General features: G+C 39.5%; 1 protein-coding gene across 3 annotated transcripts; it reads left to right on the top strand.

Moving 5' to 3' along the window:
- Positions 1-6,138: 6,138 nt before the first annotated feature.
- On the top strand, positions 6,139-15,203 carry TMEM74 (transmembrane protein 74). Of its 3 annotated transcripts, none has more exons than XM_008255831.4 (3): positions 6,139-6,280; positions 8,191-8,232; positions 8,545-15,203. In XM_008255831.4, the coding sequence occupies exon 3, from the start codon at positions 8,583-8,585 to the stop codon at positions 9,498-9,500; it is 918 nt and encodes a 305-aa protein (XP_008254053.1). In that variant the 5' UTR covers positions 6,139-6,280; positions 8,191-8,232; positions 8,545-8,582; the 3' UTR covers positions 9,501-15,203. The 3 variants fall into 3 exon arrangements, with proteins under 3 accessions (XP_008254053.1, XP_051700729.1, XP_069931508.1); XM_051844769.2 differs by having other exon boundaries at positions 8,191-8,391; XM_070075407.1 differs by having other exon boundaries at positions 6,140-6,280; positions 8,191-15,203.
- The last annotated feature ends 9,404 nt before the right edge of the window (positions 15,204-24,607 follow it).

The raw sequence follows: 24,607 nt of genomic DNA, 5'->3' as shown, positions 1-24,607 counted from the left end.
CTCAAGAAACAGAGATAATGAAAGACAGGAAGAGAGTTAAAAGAATTGAAACACTTTTTTTAGTGAAAAGAAGACCATGATATTATAATATCAGAGAGTGGTCCTATTCCTCAAAATGCCACGTCAAGAGGTGAAAAGTGAGTCATCATGTAAACAAGTTAATGAAAGGGTATTCAAAATACAGAGCAGATGTCAAAAATCCCAAACCAAGAGGGCTGAATTAAATAAATATGTATGTAAGTTGGGAAGGAGGGAGAGCAGGAGAGAAAGTGGAAGAAGAGCACTAAACAATAGAAATGGCACAGCACATACAAGATAATCACAGAATTTTCTACAGATATATTACTAGTAGACAGAAGCTTCCAGCTGTTAATTCTCATTACACCTGATGGGAGGTGCATCTTTCTGGAGATTTACTTTTAAGACACAAGTAGCAAATCAAACATCTACAATAGCTAAGCAGGTAGGAGAACTGAATCTGACACAAGATAAGGAAGAGAACTAATGAAATCCAGAGAGTGTTTGTTCCTGCTATAGAGCATAAAAGCTGTTTAACTCTAGCTGTTAACATACAAAAGTGAAACCCAATGTTTCAGAATCTCCTGCATAATTCAGGAAAAGCAGAAATATAAATAACTTTCTCAAATCTTCATGTTTGCCATACTTGCTAATTTTGTCCTAATGTGTATATGCTATTTGGATCAGAGACAGATTAACATTATGTAATTAAAAGGCAAATAATTATTGTATGGTTGTCTAAACTCAATTTTTACCCTGGGGTGATGCAATGAGAGACCAGATGTCTTCTGCATACAAATTTTGAGTTCTTTATCACAGGTGAAAAATAGAGAAGAATTAATTTTGTCAGCTTATGTACTGAAGCAAGAGAAAATGATTTCCTCTCCCCTTAAGAAGAAAGAAAAATTTTGTTCCATAGACACAAGCATCCTGGGTTCTTCCACTAGGTTTTTTGAATATAAATATATATATCTCCAAAGCCAAATAAGCTCTGGTGTCTCCAGCTTTTTTAAGCTAAAAATGTTTAAGATCATAGGCCTTGTTTCCCCTGAAATAGCTACCTGGAGAACACATATCTCTAGAGTTAGAGAAGTCTCTAGCAAAAACTACTCTCATTATTTATGTAGGTATAAATTAACTATTAATGCTTGTTCTTAGCCCCCACACGTATTTTCTCAATATCCCTCACTTTGTGAGATCCTTCTACTTTTGGAATCCCAGTAAAGTTTTTCTGTCCTATAGTGATTTTTATATATTTGCTCCAAATTTTCTAATTATACTCAACAATGGATGAATCTGATTTACCTAGTCTGCTATTTCCTGAAACAAATATTTCTCATACCTATAACTTTTTGATCCACGCAGTGTTCAACAGATTTTGTATTTTTGAATAAAAATATCTGACTTCTATTGGTATCTGTATTCGCTCGACAGAAATCATGTAGATTGGTTATGGGGTACAGCCTCCTTTAAGAAAAGCTCCTGTTCTCCTGTTCTAAATTTGGCCAAGGTCTTTTTCATAACCTTATTGTCTGTATCCAGTTTCTTTGTTCATTTAAGCAAAATATCTGCTTTTCCACTGCAAGCATCCTCAATAAAAAGAAAGCTTTTAAACTTAATATGACTTTTTTTTGTTCCCTAGCATCTTGTGAATAAACAAGTTCTTCATTACTTCAGAACATAGGGTTTTTCCTTCATTTCTTCTAAAGTTTAGAAGCCCCTGATTAGGGTGCCAAATAATTCATATTCCTGGTACTTTCCCCATTAAATGACTCATCATCTATCTAGTCTACTCTAAAAGTGCCTTTCTTATTTCCCTAGACCCATCTTTTCATGATAACACTACATTTACTAAGGATATTTATTTACAATTAGCCCTTATTATTATTGTTCAACAGAGAAAAAATGTCCCCAGTAATTATTCTAAAACACCGGTTGTTAAAACTTCCTGCAGTACCCTTGATTCACGTGGCAATCTACTGCTCTGAATCTATTTTCCACTGGCTAACTTAGTGCAATGAATGCCCCTTCCATGCCAAAAAATATGTGAAACCATGAAAATGAAATATGAGACACAGGAAAGTTTATTTCAAATCAAAATCATTATTTTTGTATCATCATTTTACTACTGTCAACTGTTTCACAAGTATATGTTGAGAAACTTTTTGCTGATATCTATAAATAGCTTCAAATAAAAGAATATATTGGTTTTCAAGAAGCCTATTTTTCTTAAGATTTATGTATTTACTTGAAAGTTGGAGTTACAGATGGAGAGAGGGAGAGAGAGAGAGAGAGAGAGAGAGGGAATCTTCCATCTGGTGGTAATCTTCCCAGATGGCCATAACAGTGAGCAGTAGGCTAGGCCAAAGCCAGGATCCATGAGTGTGTTCACCCAGATCTCTCATGTGGGTGCAAGGGCCCAAACACTTGGACCATATTCTGCTATTTTCCCCAGGCCATTAGCAGGTAGCTGGATTGGAAATGGAGCAGCTGGGATTTGAACTGGCGCTCCTATGGTAAACCAGCATTGCAGACAGCGGCTTTCTCTACTATGCCACAGTTCCAGTTCCAGAGTCTACATTTAATCTAGGACAAAAGATCACATAGAAGGGCCAGTGCTATGGCGCAGTGGGTTAATGCCCTGGCCTGAAGCTCCAGTTCGAGACCCAGTTGCTCCACTTCCTATCCAGCTCTCTGCTATGGCCTGGGAAAGCAGTAGAAGACGGCCCACATCCTTGGGCCCCTGGCTTTGGATTGGCGCAGCTCCGGCCATTGCGGCCAATTGGGGAGTGAATCATCAGATGGAAGACCTCTCTCTCTCTGCCTCTTCTCTCTCTGCATAGCTCTGACTTTCAAATATATAAAAAAGATCACATAGAAAGCAGTATAAAATATAGTATACATGAAATAATTCTGTACAGGCAAAATGACAGTATAAAAGGAAGTATATTAAGCTATGGGAATGCAATTAGAAGAATATCAAGAAATGGAAGATGTTGAAAAAGAAGGTTCTTTTTTTCATATTCATAGCAACGTCATTCTTTTCAAATTTTATGTAAAGTATAGAGATCTAATATATTTCATATAAAAAGATTTAGGAACATAGTGATACTTCCCACTCTACTCTCCCTCCTGCCCATACTCCCAGGTTCTTGATAAATTTTCAGACGTGGATTTGTAGGAGAAAGAGAGAGGATGTTTTCCCAGCAAGTGGTAATTTTTGTAGAGCTTTTCTTTTCAAAAGCTCAGTCAACCTTCATTTATTTCTAACAAATTTTGAAAGAACTGTTATAGTACATTAGCAGTGTTGACTTTTTTAACTGCAAAGAGTATGTAGACAGTTAATTATGCCATATATATGTGTGTGTATCATATATTTATATATGCACTATCATTATATATAATGAAAGAGAATAACATGGATAATCATCTCAAGTCCCAGTTCAGTCTTGTCATCTTCCCTCACTGTCCTAGGGAGAAATATTGACCTTCCTGTAGAACTAACAAGATGTTCAACATACAGATGTTGACATTAAGGTGTTTACAATTTCCATTAGAGATTTAAGTACCTAACTGAGAAGGTAAACAACAAAAAATCAAATGCATGGATGATAAATATAAAAAATATTGAAGCTGACAATTCCTAGCAAAGTTCATAGGAGATGGATTTTTTGGGGGCTGGACTGAAAGAAAAGACTTTCATGAGAGATATAAGATAGAATCTGTTCAGTAGGAAAACCACAGATGCTCTCTAGGTGAATGTTTTCTATGCCATTCCTAACAAATGGCTTTTTAAAAATATCCACTCCAGTAATAAAGAATCTACCTCCCAATTAAATCTGGTAGTGCTATCCAGAAATTTCCAGTCCCTGTATACTACAGGTGAGGGCTTCAAACAACTTAGGACCATGGCCATGAGAAATCTTATGTGGTTTTTCCAACACCATCAATATTATCACCTCATTGTGCTTTATCGTGACAAAGATCATGAAGCATTGCTCACCCAAGTATGACAGCAAAGAAATCCAAGCTTTGAATCAAAGAGATTCTTTTTTGCTGATTTATTTTATTTATGTGAAAGAGTTACAGAGAGAGGTCTTCCAGGCGCTGGTTCACTCCCCAGATGGCCGCAAAGGCCGGAGCTGCGCCGATCCGAAGCCAGGAGCCAGGAGCTTCTTCCCGGTCTCCCACGGGGGCCCAAGCACTTGGGCCATCCTCCACTGCTATCCCGGGCCATAGCAGAGAGCTGGATCAGAAAAGGAGCAGCCAAGACTAGAACCGGCGCCCATATGGGATGCTGGCGCTTCAGGCCAGGGCTTTAACTCACTGCGCCACAGTGCCGGCCTCTCAAAGAGATTCTAATCAGAATCTTGGCTCTTCCAGTTATCAGTTTTCAGACTTTGGGAAAGAAACTACATATTTTCAAAACTCAATTTCTACATTGTAAAACGGGTTCAATAATATCACCTTTTACAGTCTAGGAATTAAAAATGATAATACATTAGCACTAATAAATACTATTTATTCTGTTTTTGCCTATTTAGCAATGTAGAATTCTTCTATTTTGCAAATTTTTAAACTGTTTGAAGCTAGATTTGTTTCCTTTAAGAGGTCTCTTATTCTGGCCAAATATCCAAATTCTTGCAGTGTCTCCTTATCTGACATGAGCTCAAATGCCTTCTCTTGCTGCTCCTTTTAGAGTATGTAGAACTAACAGCAGAATGCACCCCTTGTCGTGTGGGATGGGGAAATTGGGGAAAGATATCCTTAGTGGAGAACAGTGTTGGGAAAGGAGAAAAAAAAACCATAATGCACAGGTCATGATCATTAACAAAGGGGTCAACGGACTGGACTGAAGAGAATCATGGGGGAAAAGACTTTCAAAGAGCTGGATTGTGAAGTCTCCAGAAAAACGACACTACAGATTCCATTCAATGTAAAGGAAAACCAATAGAATCATCATTTTAGGAGACTGATCCATCGCTTGAAAGAAAGCAACCAGGGCATTTGCGTGAGCTCCTCACAAGCAGGAAAATATCATAAATACGCTAATTTTCCATTTGCTGTCTTAGAAACGATCAATGACGTAGGATCCCCCAAAAGGAAACACTTGAAAATTGGAGAAGAGTGAATCACAAACTACACACACCTGGCCTTCCAGCTGTTGGCTGCTGGAGTCCACACTGGGTCAAAGAGGATGATGACCCAAAGAAGTTATGCTTTCCAATCCTGGGAGTCATAACTCAGTAGCTTCAATCTCCAGATTTCCTTTATTCCAGATCCCTTCTCTTCTTGCCTTCTGGTCTTTTTCATTCATTCTTTTAACCCAATATAGTGCTTAGAATCTTTAGGGTTCATATCCAACCCTGACTGAATACTTGTGTGACTTTGGGGGAAATTACGTCTTTGTAATTTAGTTTCTTCTTCTGTGAAAATAAAGATCTTTACAGTACTTTACAAATCGATTGTGACCACTAAATGAGCAAATGGATGTGAAGTGCTTAGAGGAGAGCGTGGCAATGAGTGCCATTTATGCAAATTATTGTGACTTGAGACATTACTATTCATGTTTTAAGAGATAACAGAAACCAGTAAACACAGGGATACGCTGTGAACAGGACTCTGTTCCTACTCAATGGCAGTGTTTCCCCGGATTTTGTGGAAAATACAACGACTTTGGAATCAGATTCCTGGATGCAATTTTAGAAGCTACCGTTCATTGTTTTGTAACCTTGGCTGAGTCACTTAGTCCCTCAGAGCCTGTTTCCTCATCTGTAAAATAACGATTACTACGATCCACTTTGAAGGCTTGGTTTTAGTATTAAATAAAATAAAACATGCAAATCGCTTCCCACACAATTGGAATTAAATATACCCTCCTTCCCTCCAGCCCTTCCCCTACAATCTTGTGACCACACCTGAGGCTACGGGACGACAATCTCAGTTTAGAAGCCAGTGCTATGTTCTGAAGTGCCGGGGTGGAATATGTGGGTGTAGCGGGAAGAACAAAATCAAGAAGGTTGAGAGGAAACGGAGACCAGAGATGCAGACACCATCCCTGAACTACATCTCCCGGGATGCTCAGCAAGAGGGAGCGCCCTGCCCTGCCCCGCCCAGCCCCGCACGGCAGGCGCTGCCCACCGGGCGGAGCGGAGCGCGCGGAGGCTACAAGTGCGGTGGCTGGTGATTGGGAGACTTTCCGGGGAGCCGCGCCCGGGTGAGCGCGCGGGGCTCCAGACGTTCCGGGTGGCCGAGGCAGAAGGTGAGTGGCGGAGAGTCGGGTGCGGAGGAGGCGCGCGGTGCAGGAGAGAGCCCGGGAGCCTGGCGGAGCAGGGGCTCCTGTCCCTACTCCGCGCGGAAGGTGCCTGCTTCGCCGCGGTTACTGTGCGGACACAGCCTGGCTCCCGTGCCTGGGTAGGCTCTGAGTTCGCCTGGAGTGGGTTGATTGATGGCGCGGCGCCCGTGTGGCACACCGCTGGCCGGAGCTTGCGGCGCAGGACGCATCCCGAGGTCGGCTCCCCAAGACCAGCCTCGCCCGTGTCACTTAGTTCCTGTGCACATATTAATTTTTTTTTTTTTTCACACTGATGACCGTCAGACTAGGCAAAGTGTTATCTCCTGGCTTTGAGATTATCTGGGTTTTTAAACAGACCTGCATTTGAGAGAGAGAGAGAGAGAGAGAGAAAGGGAGAAAGGAAAAGAGCTGGTCCCCTGGGATTATCCCTGCTCCAGTGAGGCTAGAAGCCCTGGTTTGCGAGAATGCAAAGGAAATCGACTGTACAGATAATGTGTCTCTGATAGAACAAGCAGAGTCTCTTCTCTTTGAAGAGGGATAGAGGCAGGAGAAAAGAATTAAGCGCCAGTTTCTCCCCTTTTGTTATAAACTGGAAGTCCCCATAAGGGTCTCCTATCGATTTTATCCAAAGTAGTCTAATGTGATGAGTCAGTCGTGCCCAAGGTTACTCAGAGCGCCCTGTGCCTGAGGGAACAGCCAGACGATTTCTCATTTTACTAATTGGTAAAGCCCATTACCATTGGTTCATTCATTCAGGGATCCTTCAGTAGCCGATTGCCCGCATGCTAAGGAAAGCACTGGTTCAGATGTGGTTTTCTTGCACTTAGTGCTTTTTGCTGTTTTAAGTGCCAAGAAACTCCGATAACAGAAGGCAAACGTGTTTGTTTAATTTTTTTTCCCCAAAAATCAAATTGATGTAGAGCAGTAACATGTTGTTTTTTAAGTGAGTTGTCAGGTTGACCAGAAGCTGTGCCTTCCTCTGTGCTGCCAGTGCCTCTTACCAGCTGTTGGAGCTGTGGGTTTTGAAGCATAAAAATCTTCAAGCCAGGGGTTAAAATCAATCATTGCCCTGGATTTCAAAGCACAGTGAAAGGTTCCATTGATTAAAACCCCCAATAGTGATAGTAGGAAGAGGACTTTTATTTCTGGGAAAGATGGCAGAGGCAGAGAAAGAGGAGCAGATGGTTTTGTGCTCAACACAGAGTTCTATCCCAGAAAGGACTCCTGCTGCAGTGGGGGGTGAGGGAGTGTCATGGAAAGAAAGTTCCAGAGGTAACCTTGGAAACAGCTTTGCACCTGTTTGCTTCAACTAAACTCTGGCTGTACAGGGTTATAATTTGACTCCTTGTCAGTTTACTTCTAGTTTGGGTGTGTAAACATTTCTGGATGGTTCATTTTTTGTGCACATTTGTTAACAAACTGCACAGAGGGGAAGGAACTCAGGTCCACTTACAGCTGCATGTGTGTGGAGTGGGCTGGTTCATTGTCCTCTGCAGGGATTACCACAAAGGTGTAGCACACACTGGATCTGTGGATGGGGCAGATTGAAAGCACCGTGGACAGCCATATGGGGTCTTAGAAACACAGGGCCATGGACTTGGCTCCCTGGATGTGTGCATGAGATATAAAGTTAGAAGAAGTGGCTGGTCAAATTGCTGAGTCTTTGCTCCAGTGGTACCCACTGGGAACACGTTCTCGTTCGCTTGTGGGGATTCTCTGAAGCTAATCTGTATTACAGTCTGTTCCCAAGTAAAGAAAGATAAGGTAAACACAATCTACTTGAATTGTTAAGAAGTCTGTGTTTCCCCAAGTCCTCCAGAAATTTAGCAGTCCTGCTAAAAAGGGCGCCTGCCTTTCTCGTTTGTGTCTTTCTGCAGGAAACCCGCCTTCTCCTTTGAAGGATGCTGTCAGAGGAAAGTGTGAGTCCTTGGATAAATTTGGCATGGTGATGGCAGCGGGCTTTCTCCATCGACACTGCTGTGTCCTCCCCGTTCCCTTTCTTTGCTGACCTAAGTTTCTCAGTGTTGACGCCCACGACAAGTCAGATGATTTGCCCTTTTCACACCTCCTGCCTCTAGGTATCTGCTCCCTTGTTTGGCCCTTTTGAGGAGCTGGGGCTCAGGTGCAGACAGCAGTAGCTGCAAAGGAAATGGGAACCTCGGGAGCAGCACTCCTGTCAGTGCAGCCTTAGCTTCTGTCAGGTTCTTACCTAACTGTGTTGCTATTGGCAGAACTTCCGGAAGGTGCCGGGGATGTCTGACTAGCTCCCATGGAGCTCCACTGCCTTGCTAGGAAGCGCAGCCAGACAGATCTGAGCAATGCCATGGACTGGAGTTCAGGAGGGCCTCCTGGTGACCCAGCAGATGTAGCAGCCACAAGAGCTGCTCTCTGCTGCCAGAGACACTGCACATCTGCACCAAGAGCGGCTGGGATGGAAGGGTCTAGACTTAGCCCCTCTCAGGCATCCCCTCCCCCCTCTCAGCAAGACAGTGCTGCTCTGCCAGACTCTTTCTCACCAGGACCTTTTGACTTAGGGAGCAGCCAAATAACAGCAGAACGGAAAGTCTGCAACTGCTGCAGCCAGGAATTAGAAACTTCTTTTACTTATGTAGATGAGAATGTCAACTTGGAGCAGCGGAATCAGAGGTCTCCTTCAGCAAAAAGAAGTAGTCATCCCGGAGACCTTGGCTGGGGAAATCCAAATGACTGGTCCCAAGAGGCTGCCATATCCCTGATATCTGAAGATGAAGATGACACAAGTTCGGAAGCTATGTCTTCAGGGAAGTCGGTAGACTATGGTTTTATCAGCGCCATCTTGTTCTTGGTCACTGGCATCTTGCTGGTGATCATCTCTTACATTGTGCCACGGGAAGTGACTGTGGATCCCAACACGGTGGCAGCCCGGGAGATGGAGCGCTTAGAGAAGGAGAGTGCAAGGCTGGGGGCTCACCTGGACCGCTGTGTCATCGCTGGGCTCTGCCTCCTCACTCTGGGGGGCGTCGTTCTGTCCTGTCTGCTGATGATGTCTATGTGGAAGGGGGAGCTCTATCGTCGCAACAGGTTTGCTTCTTCCAAAGAATCTGCAAAACTCTACGGTTCTTTCAACTTCAGGATGAAAACCAGCACTAATGAAAATACCCTGGAACTGTCCTTGGTGGAGGAGGATGCTCTCGCTGTACAGAATTAATTCTGTTTGTGAATTTCTGGAGAGTCTGCCTTGACATTTTTGTAAAGAAAAAAGAAAATCCCTTTTTTTAAATAACAATGCAGTTTATTTATTTATGTATTTATTTCACAAACCAATAGCCAGTAAGTGGTTTTGTTCTTCGTATATCTTCTCTTTAGAAGAAAATCCATGTAAGATGCTGGAGAAACCACAACCAGCTACAGCAATGCTTCTAAAGAACTGAAGACTAATCTCTAATGGCCATGAGTTTGTACTTCTATCACAAAATTTTTCTGACAGTCCAATGTACAAATGATTTCTTTTAAATGAATATGGGGGTATTCTTTGGATCCCTGGAGGTCCTAAACATTGTGGGATCAGTCAGTAATCTATTTTGTGAAAAATAGCTTAAGCATTAATCACATAATAAGGCTCATATTTAATTCTCCAAGGTGCTTATCCATTTTCTTGCTAAATTTTTCTGCCTGTGATTTGGCTAAACACTAAAATACAGAGTTTTTAATTTGAATATTTTGAAGCTTGAGGATGTTGATATTTTTAAAGAAGGCTGTTAAGAATGTTATATTTAAAACTATTCCTGTATTCAGAAATGGTAATCAAGTCTTTAGGATAAAATTTCTATTAAAAGAAAATTATATAAATCATTATAAGACAAATATGAATTTAATCTACAAATTAGTGCCAGATATCTGCCAGTGTCACATGCCCGTTTTCTAAATGAAGCCAAAACCAGTTGTTGATAGTAATTTCACTTTCTGTTTGTGGGTTTGCCTTTATCCTAGTTACCAGTCTCTGCTGAGAGGCAAAGCATGAAACTTTTAAAATATATTTCCAGACAGCCAATCGTCTTGGCAGGCTGAGTCATGATGGACTCTGGCAAGCTCCCAGGGTATGTGGTATTTTCCTTGTTTGGAGAAAACCTTGGGTTCAGCTGCAGCTAGACTGTAGGGAGCTGTGCCTAGTACACTGCATTGCTTGTTCTAGGCCAGGCAACAAGCTGATGCCTTGGATGGCAGCAGTCCTTACACCCATGGCCAAAGCGTTAGGATGGGAAGAGAGAGACAGAAAGACATTACACACACTGATTCAGTGGGTACTGCTGTCTTCACTGTTCACCAAAACTCACCTGTCTTTCCCAGTAGTCTAGGTATCATTCTCAGCACCTTACATTCAGGCCCTCAGGAGCTATCTGCTTGTGCTGCATAAAGTACAAACTCATTCTGTGCAAGAGTGATCACAACTGAGCAGGGCAAGACATGTGCCCAGTGCACACATTGACATACCACCTTGGTATTGGCAGTAGATCAGGAAGGGTGTAGGGGATGCAAACTCAGAAATGTCTTGTTATCTTTGAGGTGTTCCCAACCTTCTTCTACAGGAGTTATTTTAACTTCCATTCCTGTGTTATGAGGATCAGTGAGGTCATTCTTAAAGAGGATTAGAGGTGGCAGTTGGAATAGGGATAAGAAAGTGGGTGAAAAGTGATTTCTTTGTAGATTTTAAAACCTAACACCTGAGGCTTGTATTGTTACTGGGACTGTGGAATACATGGGTGATTTTGGCTGGCAAAGTGTCTTAGTCACGACAGGTATGTAAAGAATTAAAGGTAAAACTCAGAAATTGTATGCTCATCAGAGGAAGCTACACATAGCCCAGTTTCCTTACCCTACAGAATAATATTGACTTCCTGCTTCAGAAAGAATTGGGTCCATATAAAAGATTGTTCTTTGCTATTGCTGGTTTTCCATGTTTTTGATCAAACCTTTGTTTTGCTTTGACTCTAATGTCATGATTCGTGCTGTACATGCCTTTCCAGAATGTGTGTGTTAGATGAGTTATCTGATATTAGCCTGCTCGAGGATCCACGTTGGGTGGTGTTGAAGCAAGAAGGGAATGATCTGTTACTGCTTGGCGAAGTCAGTGGGTCTGAGCTGTATTCTTTAAAGTACATTTTAAAAACAATTTTAAAAAAATATATGTTTTTTCATAGAAACCAAGTGAGATCAGCTGAATTTTTTTTGATGAAACTGATTAATTAGCCAAATGACAGGCTATAAAGAATTAATGTACAGCCCAATTTTCAACTGATGAAGGAGAATGAACCTCAGAATCAAATGTTACGAAGTCTGTTCAGTTCTTTAAAATTAATGAAAATGGAGAAAAAGCCGAAGGTTTTACATGTATGTATTTAATGAACCTTGCAATGCTACCAAATTATAAAAGTGTGATATAAAACTAACATTTAAAAATTCCATTGAGGAAAAGAAAATATTCTGGGGGGTCATGAGATTGGGTGAGAACTGGGAAGTCAGAATGCATTTGCTCTTTTCTGAGGATTCTGTACAATTTTACACTTTTCTCTAGAATTTAGAATTGCAATTTGGTAAGTAAATGGTTATTTCAACAACATTACTTAAACCTGCCTATTTAGAAAGTACAACTCTTAAGGGTCTCCATCTATGAGGGTGGATAATTACACCCAAAGGGACCAATTCAGAATATTATCTGAATGACCCTTTAATGCTGTGGTAACATAATTCAGATAATTGCCTTAATTAACTCTCTCCCATGTATTTGGTTTGTATAGCTTTTGTCCACCCCATCACTGCCTAAATTTGAGATGAAAATTACTTAAATTTAAAATGGTGGTAATAAATGCAAAGAAAAGGCCTGAATTGCACACTGTTATTACTAATCTGATAAGGAGTGTTCAGAGCTGTGGAAGTACCTTGGCAGGAGCAGGGGACAAATGGTAGAGACTTCGTTGGTCTTGGATCCTTCATGCAGATTTATAACCCTAGATCTATCAACATCATGCCAGTTGTGAACTCTGATAGTTTTTACTGCTAGACCTAGAAAAGCAAAACTTTTTTTCAGAGTTCATAGGTCTTTAGCTTATTTACCTGGTTTTAGACCATCTGTACTCAAGAGTTATATTCTTCATCTTAATGAAAAGGCAGCCCTTCTTTCAGGAGTATGGGCCAATGGAATGAGTATCAAATCTACTATTGAGATCTACACACCACTAATGGACAGATTAAGCCTCCTAATGTCTTTACCAAACTGTTTCTTTTTAGTGCACCTTAAACTCATGTGGAGAAGTTTGTAAAGAGTTTTCTTTGCAATGCCATGCATCCTTTCTAGCCTTTTGAGCACCTGAAGCAGACCATATAGCATGATGTCCTCTGGCCCCTCATACAGAGGGTGGCTTCCCATTGCACAGCTGACCTACAGTTTAGAAAAAGGCAAGACTGCTTGGAACCATGAAGTCCTTGGTGGTTGTGCATATGACTGATAAATCCTTTGATTCTGTATTACTTGCCTTGATACACATGCTTTGCTGAATTTTTAAAATACATCCCTCCCCAGTACTTATCTATTTTAGGGAATCAATTGGGTCAATGTTGGAAGACATCCTTTTTTAAAAAATATATATTTATTTTAAAATTTTTAAAATATATATTTATTTTTATTTATTTGAAAGGAAAAAAAGAGATAAAGAGGGAGAGAGAGATCTCCCATGTGCTAATTCACACTCTAAATGCCCACAATAACCTGGAGCCCAGAACTCAATCTGGGTCTTTGATGTTAGTGGCAGGGACTCACTACTTGAGCCATTGCCTGCTGCCTTCCAGGGTGTGCATTAGCAGGAATTCAGACTAAGAGGCAGAGCCAGAACCTGAAACCAGGCACTCTTACATAGGGTGCAGACAACTCAAGTGGTGTCTAAACAGCTCTGCCAAACACCAACCCCTGAGGTGCAATTTGAAGTGGAGGCAGCTCTACCAACTTTATTTGTGCCTTTCCTTTGCCCCACCGGGGTAAGCTTAAATGAGTGAGGACCATACCAGTTGAATATCAAGAATCAAAGATCTGAACCCAAGTGGCTCTACCTTTTTTACTTCTTTGCAACAGATAGAAATTCTAAGAGGAACATTGAGCAAGTGCGATGTTAGCCACATGCAAAGGCTTACTGGTAGTAATTATCCAAAATTAAAGAAAAAGCACTCTATTTATCAGGAGAATTATTTTTTTAAGCTGAAGGTCAGATTCAATCACAGTAATTAATGCTACCATAAAAGCATGGTTTGACAACAAAGATTCATACCCTTTGTCAGATGTTCAACTACTTCAGTAAGATTTAATGTATCAACTAGATTCCACTGTGATACAGGAGTAACAGAGATCCTTACAGTTCTCTGTAATGGGTTTAACCTTTCCCAGAATTGGGCATAAAGAATGACTGTAGTGATAAGAATTGTAATGAAGTCTTACTGGCTTTTTCCCGGCATAAAAGAGTGCATAAGAAAGAGAAGTAACACATAGTTGTCTTTCAGCTGATTCTCAGCTATATCCTTTTATGGTTCATCATATTCTACAAGATTCTCTCCTTCCAACTTTTATGGACATACAACTTGGGAAATAATTTTCCTGGCAAGTGCATCAACACTGTAAAAAGTAAAATGTTATTTTAAACACGTAAGATGGACTTGAAAAACATGTGACTTACACTTGAGAGTGTACTTGTGGTTTATGTTTGTTACTGTACAAGTTGTGGTGCACTCAAGTCTGTGTATATTTTAGGAGTATATTTTATAGCTAACAACTTTAATATCCAAAGCAATTGTTAGAATAATTTTCTTATAGGAATTTGGCATGCCTTAATGTGGACTTTATGAACAAGAGAAGTCTTTCACAGGTCATGAATGAAGAATTTGGAATCAGCCTCAGAATGAGATGCTATAATTACATAAATCTGGTCTGGTTGTTCAGCATCCCACAAATGTTTATTGATTTATTTTTTAACCTTTCAGTGTCAGCGTTATAAGAGTGTGGCATATTTAGAAATTATCTAGACATGAATTATTATTTTATTTCATAGAAATATGGTCAGTTCATCCCCTTGCTCCAAGTTTTAATAACTCTCCTGTATTTTAGGAACAGCCAGTCTTATTTTCCCCCTGGCATCTTTATGCTTCCTAGTCACACTCCATGCAAATGTGTAAGAAAGCAAAGCTAGGTTATTACTACATAGAGTATTTACAGCTTTTACTGTGGTTCTCATTGTGTTTTTAATATTACTTTTCTTGCCAAACAAAAATAATTTGATGTTGATGAAGTGTTTTTTGATATTATAAAGGGCAATTTTTAAGCTTTTGAGCTCTTTCCTATGGAATTTGATGCCTTGTATGTTAATAGTAAGTGTGTCATATTTTAAAAATTAAAACTTATTTATCAAGCTATTTTATTGCCTTTAACTTTTATTTAATTTTAAATTTCTGATGATGATTTGGTCTTTTAAAATTATAGTTGAAATTTTCAGTCCAAAGAAATTAAAATTAATATTAACCACCCATTCAAGTGTAACATTGTTTTTCCTATTGTATCATTAAATAATATAAACTATGCTTTGTATTTTTATTTTTTACTTTATATGAAATATTTATTTGAATTTCTCTAAATTACTCAGTATTGAACTTAGAATGTGAATTCATAACATGGAAAAATAGGTGCATAGGTATTTTAAAAACACCTAAAAATCTAGAAGCATTAGGTGAGAAACTATGAATCAGCTTATGTGTCTACTCTTAGTGTAATTTTGAGCTCCAATTTCAATTCATCACAATTTTTTTAAAATATTTATTTTTAACTTGTAAGGCAGAGTTACAGAGAGAGAGGGAGAGAGAGAGAGAAAGAGAGAGAGAGAGATCTTCCATCCACTGGTTCACTCCCTAAATGGCTACAATGGCCAGGGCTGGTCCAGATGGAACCCAGGAGCTTCTTCCAGGTCTCCCATATGGGTTCAGGGACCAAGGACTTGGGCTATCCTCTGCTGCTAACCCAGGCACATTAGCAACGAGCTGGATCAGAAGTGGAACAGCCGGGACTCAAATTGGTGCCCATATGGGATGCTTCGCTGCAGGCAGTGGCTTAACCCACTGTGCCACAATGCTGGCCCTGTACAATTGATATTATTAAGTGGAATTTTATCCTTATTCTGTTTGAGTGCTGTCAAGGTTAAAAATTCTAGAGCCAGTTGGAACTGGGGCCCTATTTATTGTTCCACCTTTTAAAAACAAAAAATCAGGGGCCAGTGCTGTGGCGTAGCAGGAAAAAGCTGCCGCCTGAAGTGCCGGCATCCCATATGGGCACCAGTTTGAGAATGCATTTCCAATCAAGTTCTATGCTATGGCCTGGGAAAGCAGTAGAAGATGGCCCAAGTGTTTGAGCCCCTGCTCCCACCTGGGAGACCCAGAAGAAGCTCCTGGCTCCTGGTTTCAGTTTGGCCCACCACCCACCCTTGTGGCCATTTGGGGAGTGAACTAGCAGATGGAAGATTCTCTCTCTCTCTCTCTCTCTCTCTCTCTCTCTCTCCCCCTCCCTCCCTCCCTCCCTCCCTCTCTGTCCTTCTCTCTCCCTCTCTCTCCCTCTCTCCCTGACTGCCTCTGCCTCTGTAGCTATGCCTTTCAAATAAATAAATAAATAAATAAATATTTTAAAAATCAATCAAGATGAGTATTCACTATAAAGGAAGTAAACCTAGTCTTCCTTCTAAATATTTTTTGCTAGAAGGGCTTCTAGGTTTTGTTAATCACCTCAAGGCACTCAGAATGGGCTGGGTAGTGCTGCTCTACAATCTTGCTCTAAGACTCTTGGGAGTCTGCAGGTTTACTCTCAGGGACCCTGCCTGGTGCAGCTACCTTTTCCAGTGTTGCTGGTTGCTAAGCTAGAAGGAAAAAGAGTCTGAAAAGTCTCAAACTGGCCTGGCACTTCCTCACAACTTACTAACCAGGACTAGTTACATAGTACCTCTGAGCCAGAAATGCAGTTCCATCATGTGCCTTGAAGTGGGCTAGACTTTGATGAAATAGCACTAAAATTTACAATAACTTCTAAGGTCTTTGTTTTGTTCAAGCCCATTATTTATCAATGAATATAAAAATCCTTGTATTCTCTAAAGATCACTTGATTAGTTTAATAGTTTTGTGCCGGAAACAAAAATTCTTTTAAAGAGTCTCTATAAAGGCATAACGTAACAGTTCTTTACTAAAAATCCTTAAAGAGAGAAAGTATCACATTTTATCTTGATAATATGTTTATCATTTTATTGTTATGTTTTATTATAAAATTTCAGAGATTAAACCAACACATATACTTTTGGTGAATGGAATTTGTACTTTGTCTCACCTAATTCTCACCATGTTTATATAAGGCAAGTTTAATCTGCATTTAACAATGAACAACAGATGCTAAAGGATGTTAAATGACTAGCCAAAGGTGAAAAACTAACAAGCAGTAGAGAAAGAATTAAGACCTAGCATTTCTTTAATAAAAATTTATTCAGGGTTAGAAGGAATAGTGCTACTTTTCTTCCAAAAAATTGTTACTCATTTTATTTTGTATTTATTATTTTCTAAAACAAACTAAGTAATATTACTTGAGAAGTAAGAGATCTTTCTTTAGTAGAATCATACCAAATTTTGTTTTTTTTAGATAATAGTGTGGTTTCTCAAACTAAAGAACCAAATTGAAACTTTAAAAACTCAGAGCTGTCCTATTCACCCACCCCAACCCTCAACTGAGATTCAGATAAGCCTATACTGACACTTTTCCCTGGAGCCCCAAAGAATGTTAGTTACTCCTCTATGTGCTCAACGGAGAACCTACTGATGAAAGTCATAATTGTGTGCTTAGTATGTGATAGGCATACAGTTTTTATGTACAGTGTCTTGCTTAATTTTCACAGTCCAGGGTATATTAGAGCCTTCAGAATCTGCTAAGTCAATGCCTTGAAGTTTCAATGTTTGTTCTTCTGCACTTGATAAGTTGTGCAAGCCATAATTTCTTCATCTGCACAATAAGGACAATGCTGTTTGCCTTACAGGATGCTCACAAAACTTAAAGAAGAAAAATGAGAGGAAGTTTGGCTGTCCCCAAATTCTATTTGGTGTTCCATCATTTGATCCACTATTATCTTAAGTGAGATGCTTCATAATAGTAGAATCTGAATTTTTTGTGTACTTGCTATCATATGTTCCTGTTGATTACTACTGATTATCCTATTATCCTGTTGATTGTCCTATAATTCTGTTGATTGATGAAAAACTGAATTGGACCAACTGGAGATAAATATTCATGATAAAAATAACCTTTGTTCCTTACTCCCCCTCCTCTTCTTTCTCTAGTTTCTTATTCTCCTTTTCTCTCCCTCTCTTTTCTTCCCTCTTCCTCTCTCTCTTCCCTCTCCTTCCCTTCTTCCTCCTCCTGCTGCTGCTGCTCCTTTTTCATCATCATCATCAACATCATACTTCATTGTCATGTGGAAACTGTTCATTTGTACTTCTCTTGCCTCCACCATCATTGATATTCCCTTCAAAAATGAGATTTATGTTTCCCTTCATAAGTCTGAAAACTTGGAGAAGTGCCTTTTGCTTAATTGCATGGTGTGGATGTGTGAAGACTTCGTACCACAAATCCAGACCTTGAAGAGTGACAGCTCCAATCATCAGCATACTACGTGACAGAAAATTCATTTATCTGTTGAGTAGAAGAGTATTAGCCATAGAAAAATCCAACAAACACTGAAAATCTTTTAGATTCATACTATTAAAACACAATATTAGTGAAAACTGTAGCAACTGACTATTCTTCACTGCTATTTGTCTAGATGGCAGAGTCCATGGCTTATATTTAATTTATCTTTGACTTTTCTTTAGCTTTGCCTACATTCTGTCAAAGTAGCAAAATCTGTTCAGGAACGCAAGTGATATTAAGAATAATTGCTAAAAAATTGAATTCATTTTCCCTTGACACTTAAATGACGTTGTCATTCATGCCCCCTGCTACTGAGTGCACCCTCAGCAATGAAACTGGGACTTCAGAGAAAGAAATGGGTAGAGCCAGATCCTACCTTAAATCACACCTTAAGTGGCATGGAGTTTGTGGTTATGAAAACAATGAAAGGGAGCTGGAAGAGAGAATTGGTAGACCCTAAACAGTCAGAGATGGGGCTGAGGGAAATAGTGATAAAAGTTCACTAGTGAGGCAGTATTATGTCAAAAATCACACTAAAGGCACAGCATTTTGCATAATTTCAAAAGAGCACTGTTAAGCTGAGAAAGAGAATTCATATAATCAAGAAGCAAGCAAATTCATACTGATGGCAGGATAGTTAGAATGTGGTTATTGTCACAGAAAACCAATGGAAAGCAAGCAGCATGGAAGTCAGAGTTTCTAAGGGAATTTCTTTGACAGAGAAGCCATTAGCTTTTGACTACTTGAGATTTAAAAAACAACACTTGGGATTCCAGACTGACTAGTAGGAAGCAGGTCAGAAAACTTTTATAATCTGCAGAGTGTCTGCTCCTGAGTATCCAATTTAGATGTGACCAAAGAGAATAAAACACAAGGAACAAACCCACAGAAACTTGAACAAAAGCCTTGGAGAACGGTGGACAAGTGAGCTCCTTCTAGAGCTCAAAACAGGGTCCAGTGTAGGAGTTACTGCACCTCCGTGGCAGGACCGCATGATACCTGCCCTACAGTTTCAGTATTGTGGTTACCATACCCCTGTTCCATGGCTGTAATTTATTTGAGGTATAGCTTATCATTTGTTTATACTTTGTCAGGCGAGGACCACAAGAAGAAATATCCCCAACCTTATGAAGGATGATTGTACATTTGGAGCTCTTGGATTTGAACTGAAACCAAGAGCTAGAGAGAGGTCTTTGTGTCATCCTCCTTGGGTGTAGGAAGGGATAGGCTATCCCAGTTCCCTTGTGTAGAGTCATTGCTAGAGAACAGCGCCCTTAGCAAGGACATTTCCCAGCTCACTTTTCATCTAGGTGAGGTCAAAAGACTGATGTGCACCATAGGAATGGGAGCAAAGTTCTGTGCTTCACTTCCTGTCTGAAGTGATTAGGAAACTGGTACACCTTTACTTATTTCCCCCCATTCTGGCTCCTGGATGAAGCTATCTAGAAAGAATAGAAGCCACATGGAGATAGCAAATCCTTCTTCAGGCAGAGGTGAGGCTGTCTGCTTCCCACTTATTCAGAACGTAACCTGATGTAGAGATTCAGTCATCTGTAACATTTGGCTTGCAAGGGACTCTGCTTGTCAGCATGTCACTAACAGTGAGAAAAGGAGACAAGGTGGAAGATTCGTGGGAGCTGATCACCTTCAGTTGTCTAGCATGCATCAGTTGGGAAATATAGACCAGATCAGAAGCCGAGGGGGCCTCAAACCTGGTCACACCAAAATGGGATTGCAGGAATCCCAGGGAGCATATTAACCACTCTGCTAAATCTCTCCATCCTTCTTCGGTATTGCTAATCTAATCGTTTTTTATTTAATTAGTACTTTAATGAAAATTCCCATTTTAATTCCCATTTTTAGGAATTTTTTTAAACTTAGGATGTATTCATGAAAATGTTGAATTTGATCTTTAAAAAAATTACCGGGGCTGGCGCTGTGGTGCAGGGGGTTTAAGTCCCAGCCTGTAGCACTGGCAGTATCCCATATGGGTGCTGGTTCAAGTCCGGCTGCTCCACTTCTGATCCTGCTCCCTGCTAATGTGCCTGGGAAAGCAGCAGAGTATGGCTCAAGTCCTTAGGTCCCTTTATCACATGGGAGACCTGGAAGAAGATCCTGGCTCCTGGCTTCAGATGGGCTCAGCTCGGCCATTGTGGCCATTTGGGAAATGAACCAGTAGATGGAAGAGTCTGTAACACTGCCTTACAAATAAATAACTAAATCTTTTAAAGAAGAAACTTAAGTTTAAAGCTTATAAGTGGTGAAGTCAGGTCTGACACAAAAATCCATATTTTTCAATCTATAATGGGCTATCATTTACTTCTATGGATCTTTTCAGTTGAACTGCCCTTCCTTCCCTTTGCCAAAGCCAACCTAATGGGTGATTACTATATCATTATTGATCTCTCCTCTTTAAATGATGATCACTTTTAGTATCTGTGTTCCACAGTTTATTCACTGTAGATTGCCTTATATTGATTACTAATTGTTTCACATAAGACTCTTTCCAAATAGACGTTAAACTCTAGGACAAGGACTCTCTTTTTTCATCACAATATCTCTCTCAACGATAACTTGCACTATCTATTCGCACTATCTCGAATTGTGCCAAATGTAAGCCACTCTGGCAACAGTGCTAACTTAGCCTCTTACTCTGATTTTGATATACTAGAAAATAACTGAAGGCAGGAAAAACTCTCTAGAGGAGAATTACAAGTTGATTGAAGTTAGAAAATATGATCCAAAGGAAAACATTAAAAAAATGAGTTCCACTTAGAGAACTAAAGGCTAAGGCATTACAACAAAATTTACTAGATTATAATAGTTAATGTAAAGAACGGTTAATATACAAAATTATATAGAGACATATTATTAATATGAGTTAATATTCCTCACTCTAATGAGGAATCAAAGATTCAAATTAATGTTATCATTTTTACCATTAAATTAAGAATATTTGCCTCCTTTTCAGAGCTATATTTGATGTTGCTCTGAAAGATATTCTCTGATACATTACTTCAGAGAAACATCAATTAATGCATTTCTTTTTGGAATATCATTTAACAGCATGTACCTGAAGTATTCAAAATATTCTTTTTCCCAAGGATCCTATTTCTAAAAAAATTATGAGATATCAAAGACATAATAAAAAAGATTAGTTACAAACACATTTACTACTGATTTAGATTTAAAAAATGGAATACTGAAAACAACTTATGGCTCAACAATAGGGGGATTGCTGACTGGGGGGGAGCCATAAAATGAATTGCTGTAAAGGCATTAAATGTAATTTTCAGAAACTTGTAAGGATATGAAGAAATGCTCATAAAGTGACATTAAGTGGAGAAACTTTCTCAAATATAATATCACCCTGATTATGTGCTATATATGTGACTTGTGTGTTACTTAAAACCAGCTATGTGCCGGCCGCAGCACGCTGGCCGCGGTGGCCATTGGAGGGTGAACCAACAGCAAAGGAAGACCTTTCTCTCTGTCTCTCTCACTGTCCACTCTGCCTGTCAAAAAAAAAAAACAAAAAACAAAAAAAACAAACAGCTGGAAATACATTAAAATGTAAATGGTACTGGAACCATTGGAACTGGGCGGGCATTTCCGCATAGTGGGTTAACTCTGCCTGCAACACCAGCATCCTATATGGGTGTCAGTCATGTCCACTTCTGATCAAGCTCCCTGCTCATGTGCATGGGAAAGCAGTGGAAGATGGCCCAAGTCCTCAGGCCCCTGCACCCTTGTAGGAGACCCGGAAGTCCTGGCCCCTAGCTCCAACCTGGCCAGTTCCAGCCATTGCAGACATTTGAGGAGTGAACCAATGGACGGAAGATCTCTCTCTGTCTCTCCCTCTCTCTCTGTAACTCTACCTTTCCAATAAATAAATAATTTCTTTTTAAATGGAGTGGGATATTTTTTGTCACATTTCTAATTTTTTCATTTTGTGCTTTAAATGTGCTTTAAATTTTAAATCAATATTTATATAAAGTCATAGCCAGTATTGACTCAAGGCTTTAAAAATATGAACTCGGGACCAGTGGTGCAGCATAGTGGGTAGTCACACTGCCAGCAATGCCGGCATCCCATATGGGCACCATTTCCTGTACTGGCTGCTCCACTTCTAATCCAGCTCTCTGCTAATAGCCCAGAAAAGCAGTGGAAAACACCCATGTGGGAGACCCAGATGAAACTCCTGGCTCCTTACTTCAACCTGACCCAGCTCAGGCTGTTGCAACCCTCTTGGGGAGTGAATTAGCAGATAGAAATCTCTCTTTCTTTCTCTCTCTGTCTCTGTCTCTCCCTCTCTTTCTGTAACTCTGACTTTCAAAATAAATAAACAAATCTTGAAAAAAAATATGAACTTATCTATCTAAAAGTCTCAAAAAAACTCTAGGAAAGAGGTCCTATTGTTATTGAAACAAAGAGGCTAAAAAAATTCCCCCTAGGCCACAAAGCTAGTAAATGGTGGAGCCCATGCATTGTATTATGGGTGTGAAAAACTTGATATTAAAGAACAAAATAATTTTAATTGATAAAAATGCAAGTTGCCAATTAATTGGTTTGATCTCTCTGGGATAATGTAAGAGGATAAAATGCAATGTGAATAATTCAGTTCTGCATCAGAAAAACTATTCTGATATCTAGGACTGTTACACTGGAACAACTTACAAGGGAAGATGTGGGTGTTTCTCAGCCATAAAAATGGGATTGGTTCTCCCATGTGGGTAATGTCTTCGTGCTGAGGCAGAAAGATGGCTCTCAAGGTCTCTGCCCAGACTGTGATTCAGTGGTTCATGAAATAATAAAGACTGGATGACCTAGTTTATTCCCTAATTACATTTATACTCTCATCCTAGAACCACATAGATGAGACTACTTCCTGCAAATATAATAACTTAGAATTTTATGTCTACAACATAGAGTAATGAACATAATCTAGATAACTTTCTAAGATGACAGCATCTACTATTTTCTTACTTTTCTTCTGAGATTTGAATAAGCAGACTGAGGAAAATATGGTAGGAAGAAGAACTTGTCAGCAAATTGTCAGGTAAGTATAGGAATTACACCATATAAATAGCTACCATGAATAATTAATTTGGAAGTTAGATGGCTTTATCTGTGCTGAACTGTACTTTATCAGTTTGCCTTCCTCTTCTTGTAGGGCTTTTATGAATTTATGTTTTGTGTCATAATTTACATCAGAGGAAAAATAAATCTTCACAATCAAAAACCTAATTTGCCAACAGGCCTGTAATTATTCTGAGAAGTAGATTTTATCATTGTTGACCTCTATCTGGTTATAACAGGAAAATAGTTTTGTGGACTAATGACCATTTTTTTCTCAATATGCTAAACCATACAAGTTTCAAAAAGGAATTTTTCCATTTTATAACAGTGGAAACACTTGTAGCGTTTTAGTCAAAGATTGAACTTCTTCATCTTCCTCCACATTCCCTCCTCTCTCCCTCTCCCCTGCATTTTGAAATATTGGCAAAGTCTGTACATGAGCCACTTAGTAGACAAACATTTCTGACAAGATTTATCTGCAGATAATGTCTGATAATGTGATGAAAAATTTCACCTGGAAAACAGGATTGAAAACTGATATGATGTGATAAAGTCCAACAAAAGATATTTGTAAGACACTGTGATACTAAATTAAGAAAAGACACTGGAAAAGAAGCTGGATATTAGCCCAAGATGCTATATATATAGACAAACAATTAGCAAAGCTTGTGAGAAAGTTAAGGGAAAATTGATCAAAATTTTCAATGAAATTCACACATTGTTTTATTAAAATGAGTAATAAGATTGTGTTTATCATGTACAGCATGTTGCTTTGAAATATATACTCATACAAAATGGAATATATAAATAAAGTTTACCAACATATGCATTTCCTCACATATTTATCATTTTGTGGTGAGAGCATTTAAGATCTACTATCGAATGAAAATGGTCCTTGAGAAGTTTGACTACAAAATGCAGCATCAGTGACACTGGAGAAGAAAACTCCTAGGTAAAACAAGTCTGTCGTATTTGATGCTCTGTTCTCAAGACTGGCTAAGCTCTGATCCCCAGTTCAAATCTAGAACTGAATCAGAGTCATTAGTGTCACAACATCAAATGTACATTATTCAGTCTTCAGCTCTTACGTCTAATTCTAATCATAAGCAAATCAAACACCAGAGAATTTGTTGAAGTTGTGTGCCTGGGAATGATACCCACTTGATTTGCTATGATGTAAACTGAACAGGAAGAGACTGGGAAGGCCCAGTCACATCCGAGCCCTAAAAATATGATATAGCAGGTGGGTGAGGACTTTAATAATCTTGCAGCCCTGTTGAATACTTATGGATTTTCTGCAGCTGGAAAACATGAAGGAATGAGTTCATCTCTGGCAAAACTGGGACTAATCGTGCTCTGAAAGATGCTTAGGAGAATGAAAAATCTTCCTGAAGACAAGATACAAGCTGGATGTGAAGATGGAGCATAATGATGAAGCATAATGAGAAGTTTATCTCACCTTTTAAACCTCCACCTACCCTTTATCCATCTGG

The sequence above is a fragment of the Oryctolagus cuniculus genome, chromosome 6, assembly GCF_964237555.1.
Source record: "Oryctolagus cuniculus chromosome 6, mOryCun1.1, whole genome shotgun sequence".
NCBI lineage: Eukaryota > Metazoa > Chordata > Mammalia > Lagomorpha > Leporidae > Oryctolagus > Oryctolagus cuniculus.
Note: the sequence above shows the minus strand (reverse complement) of the source record. Positions and strands in the feature narration are given on the sequence as shown.

Excerpts from the sequence above, each read along its gene's own strand:
- TMEM74 (XM_008255831.4), top strand. The coding sequence starts at position 8,583 with ATGGAGCTCCACTGCCTTGCTAGGAAGCGCAGCCAGACAGATCTGAGC.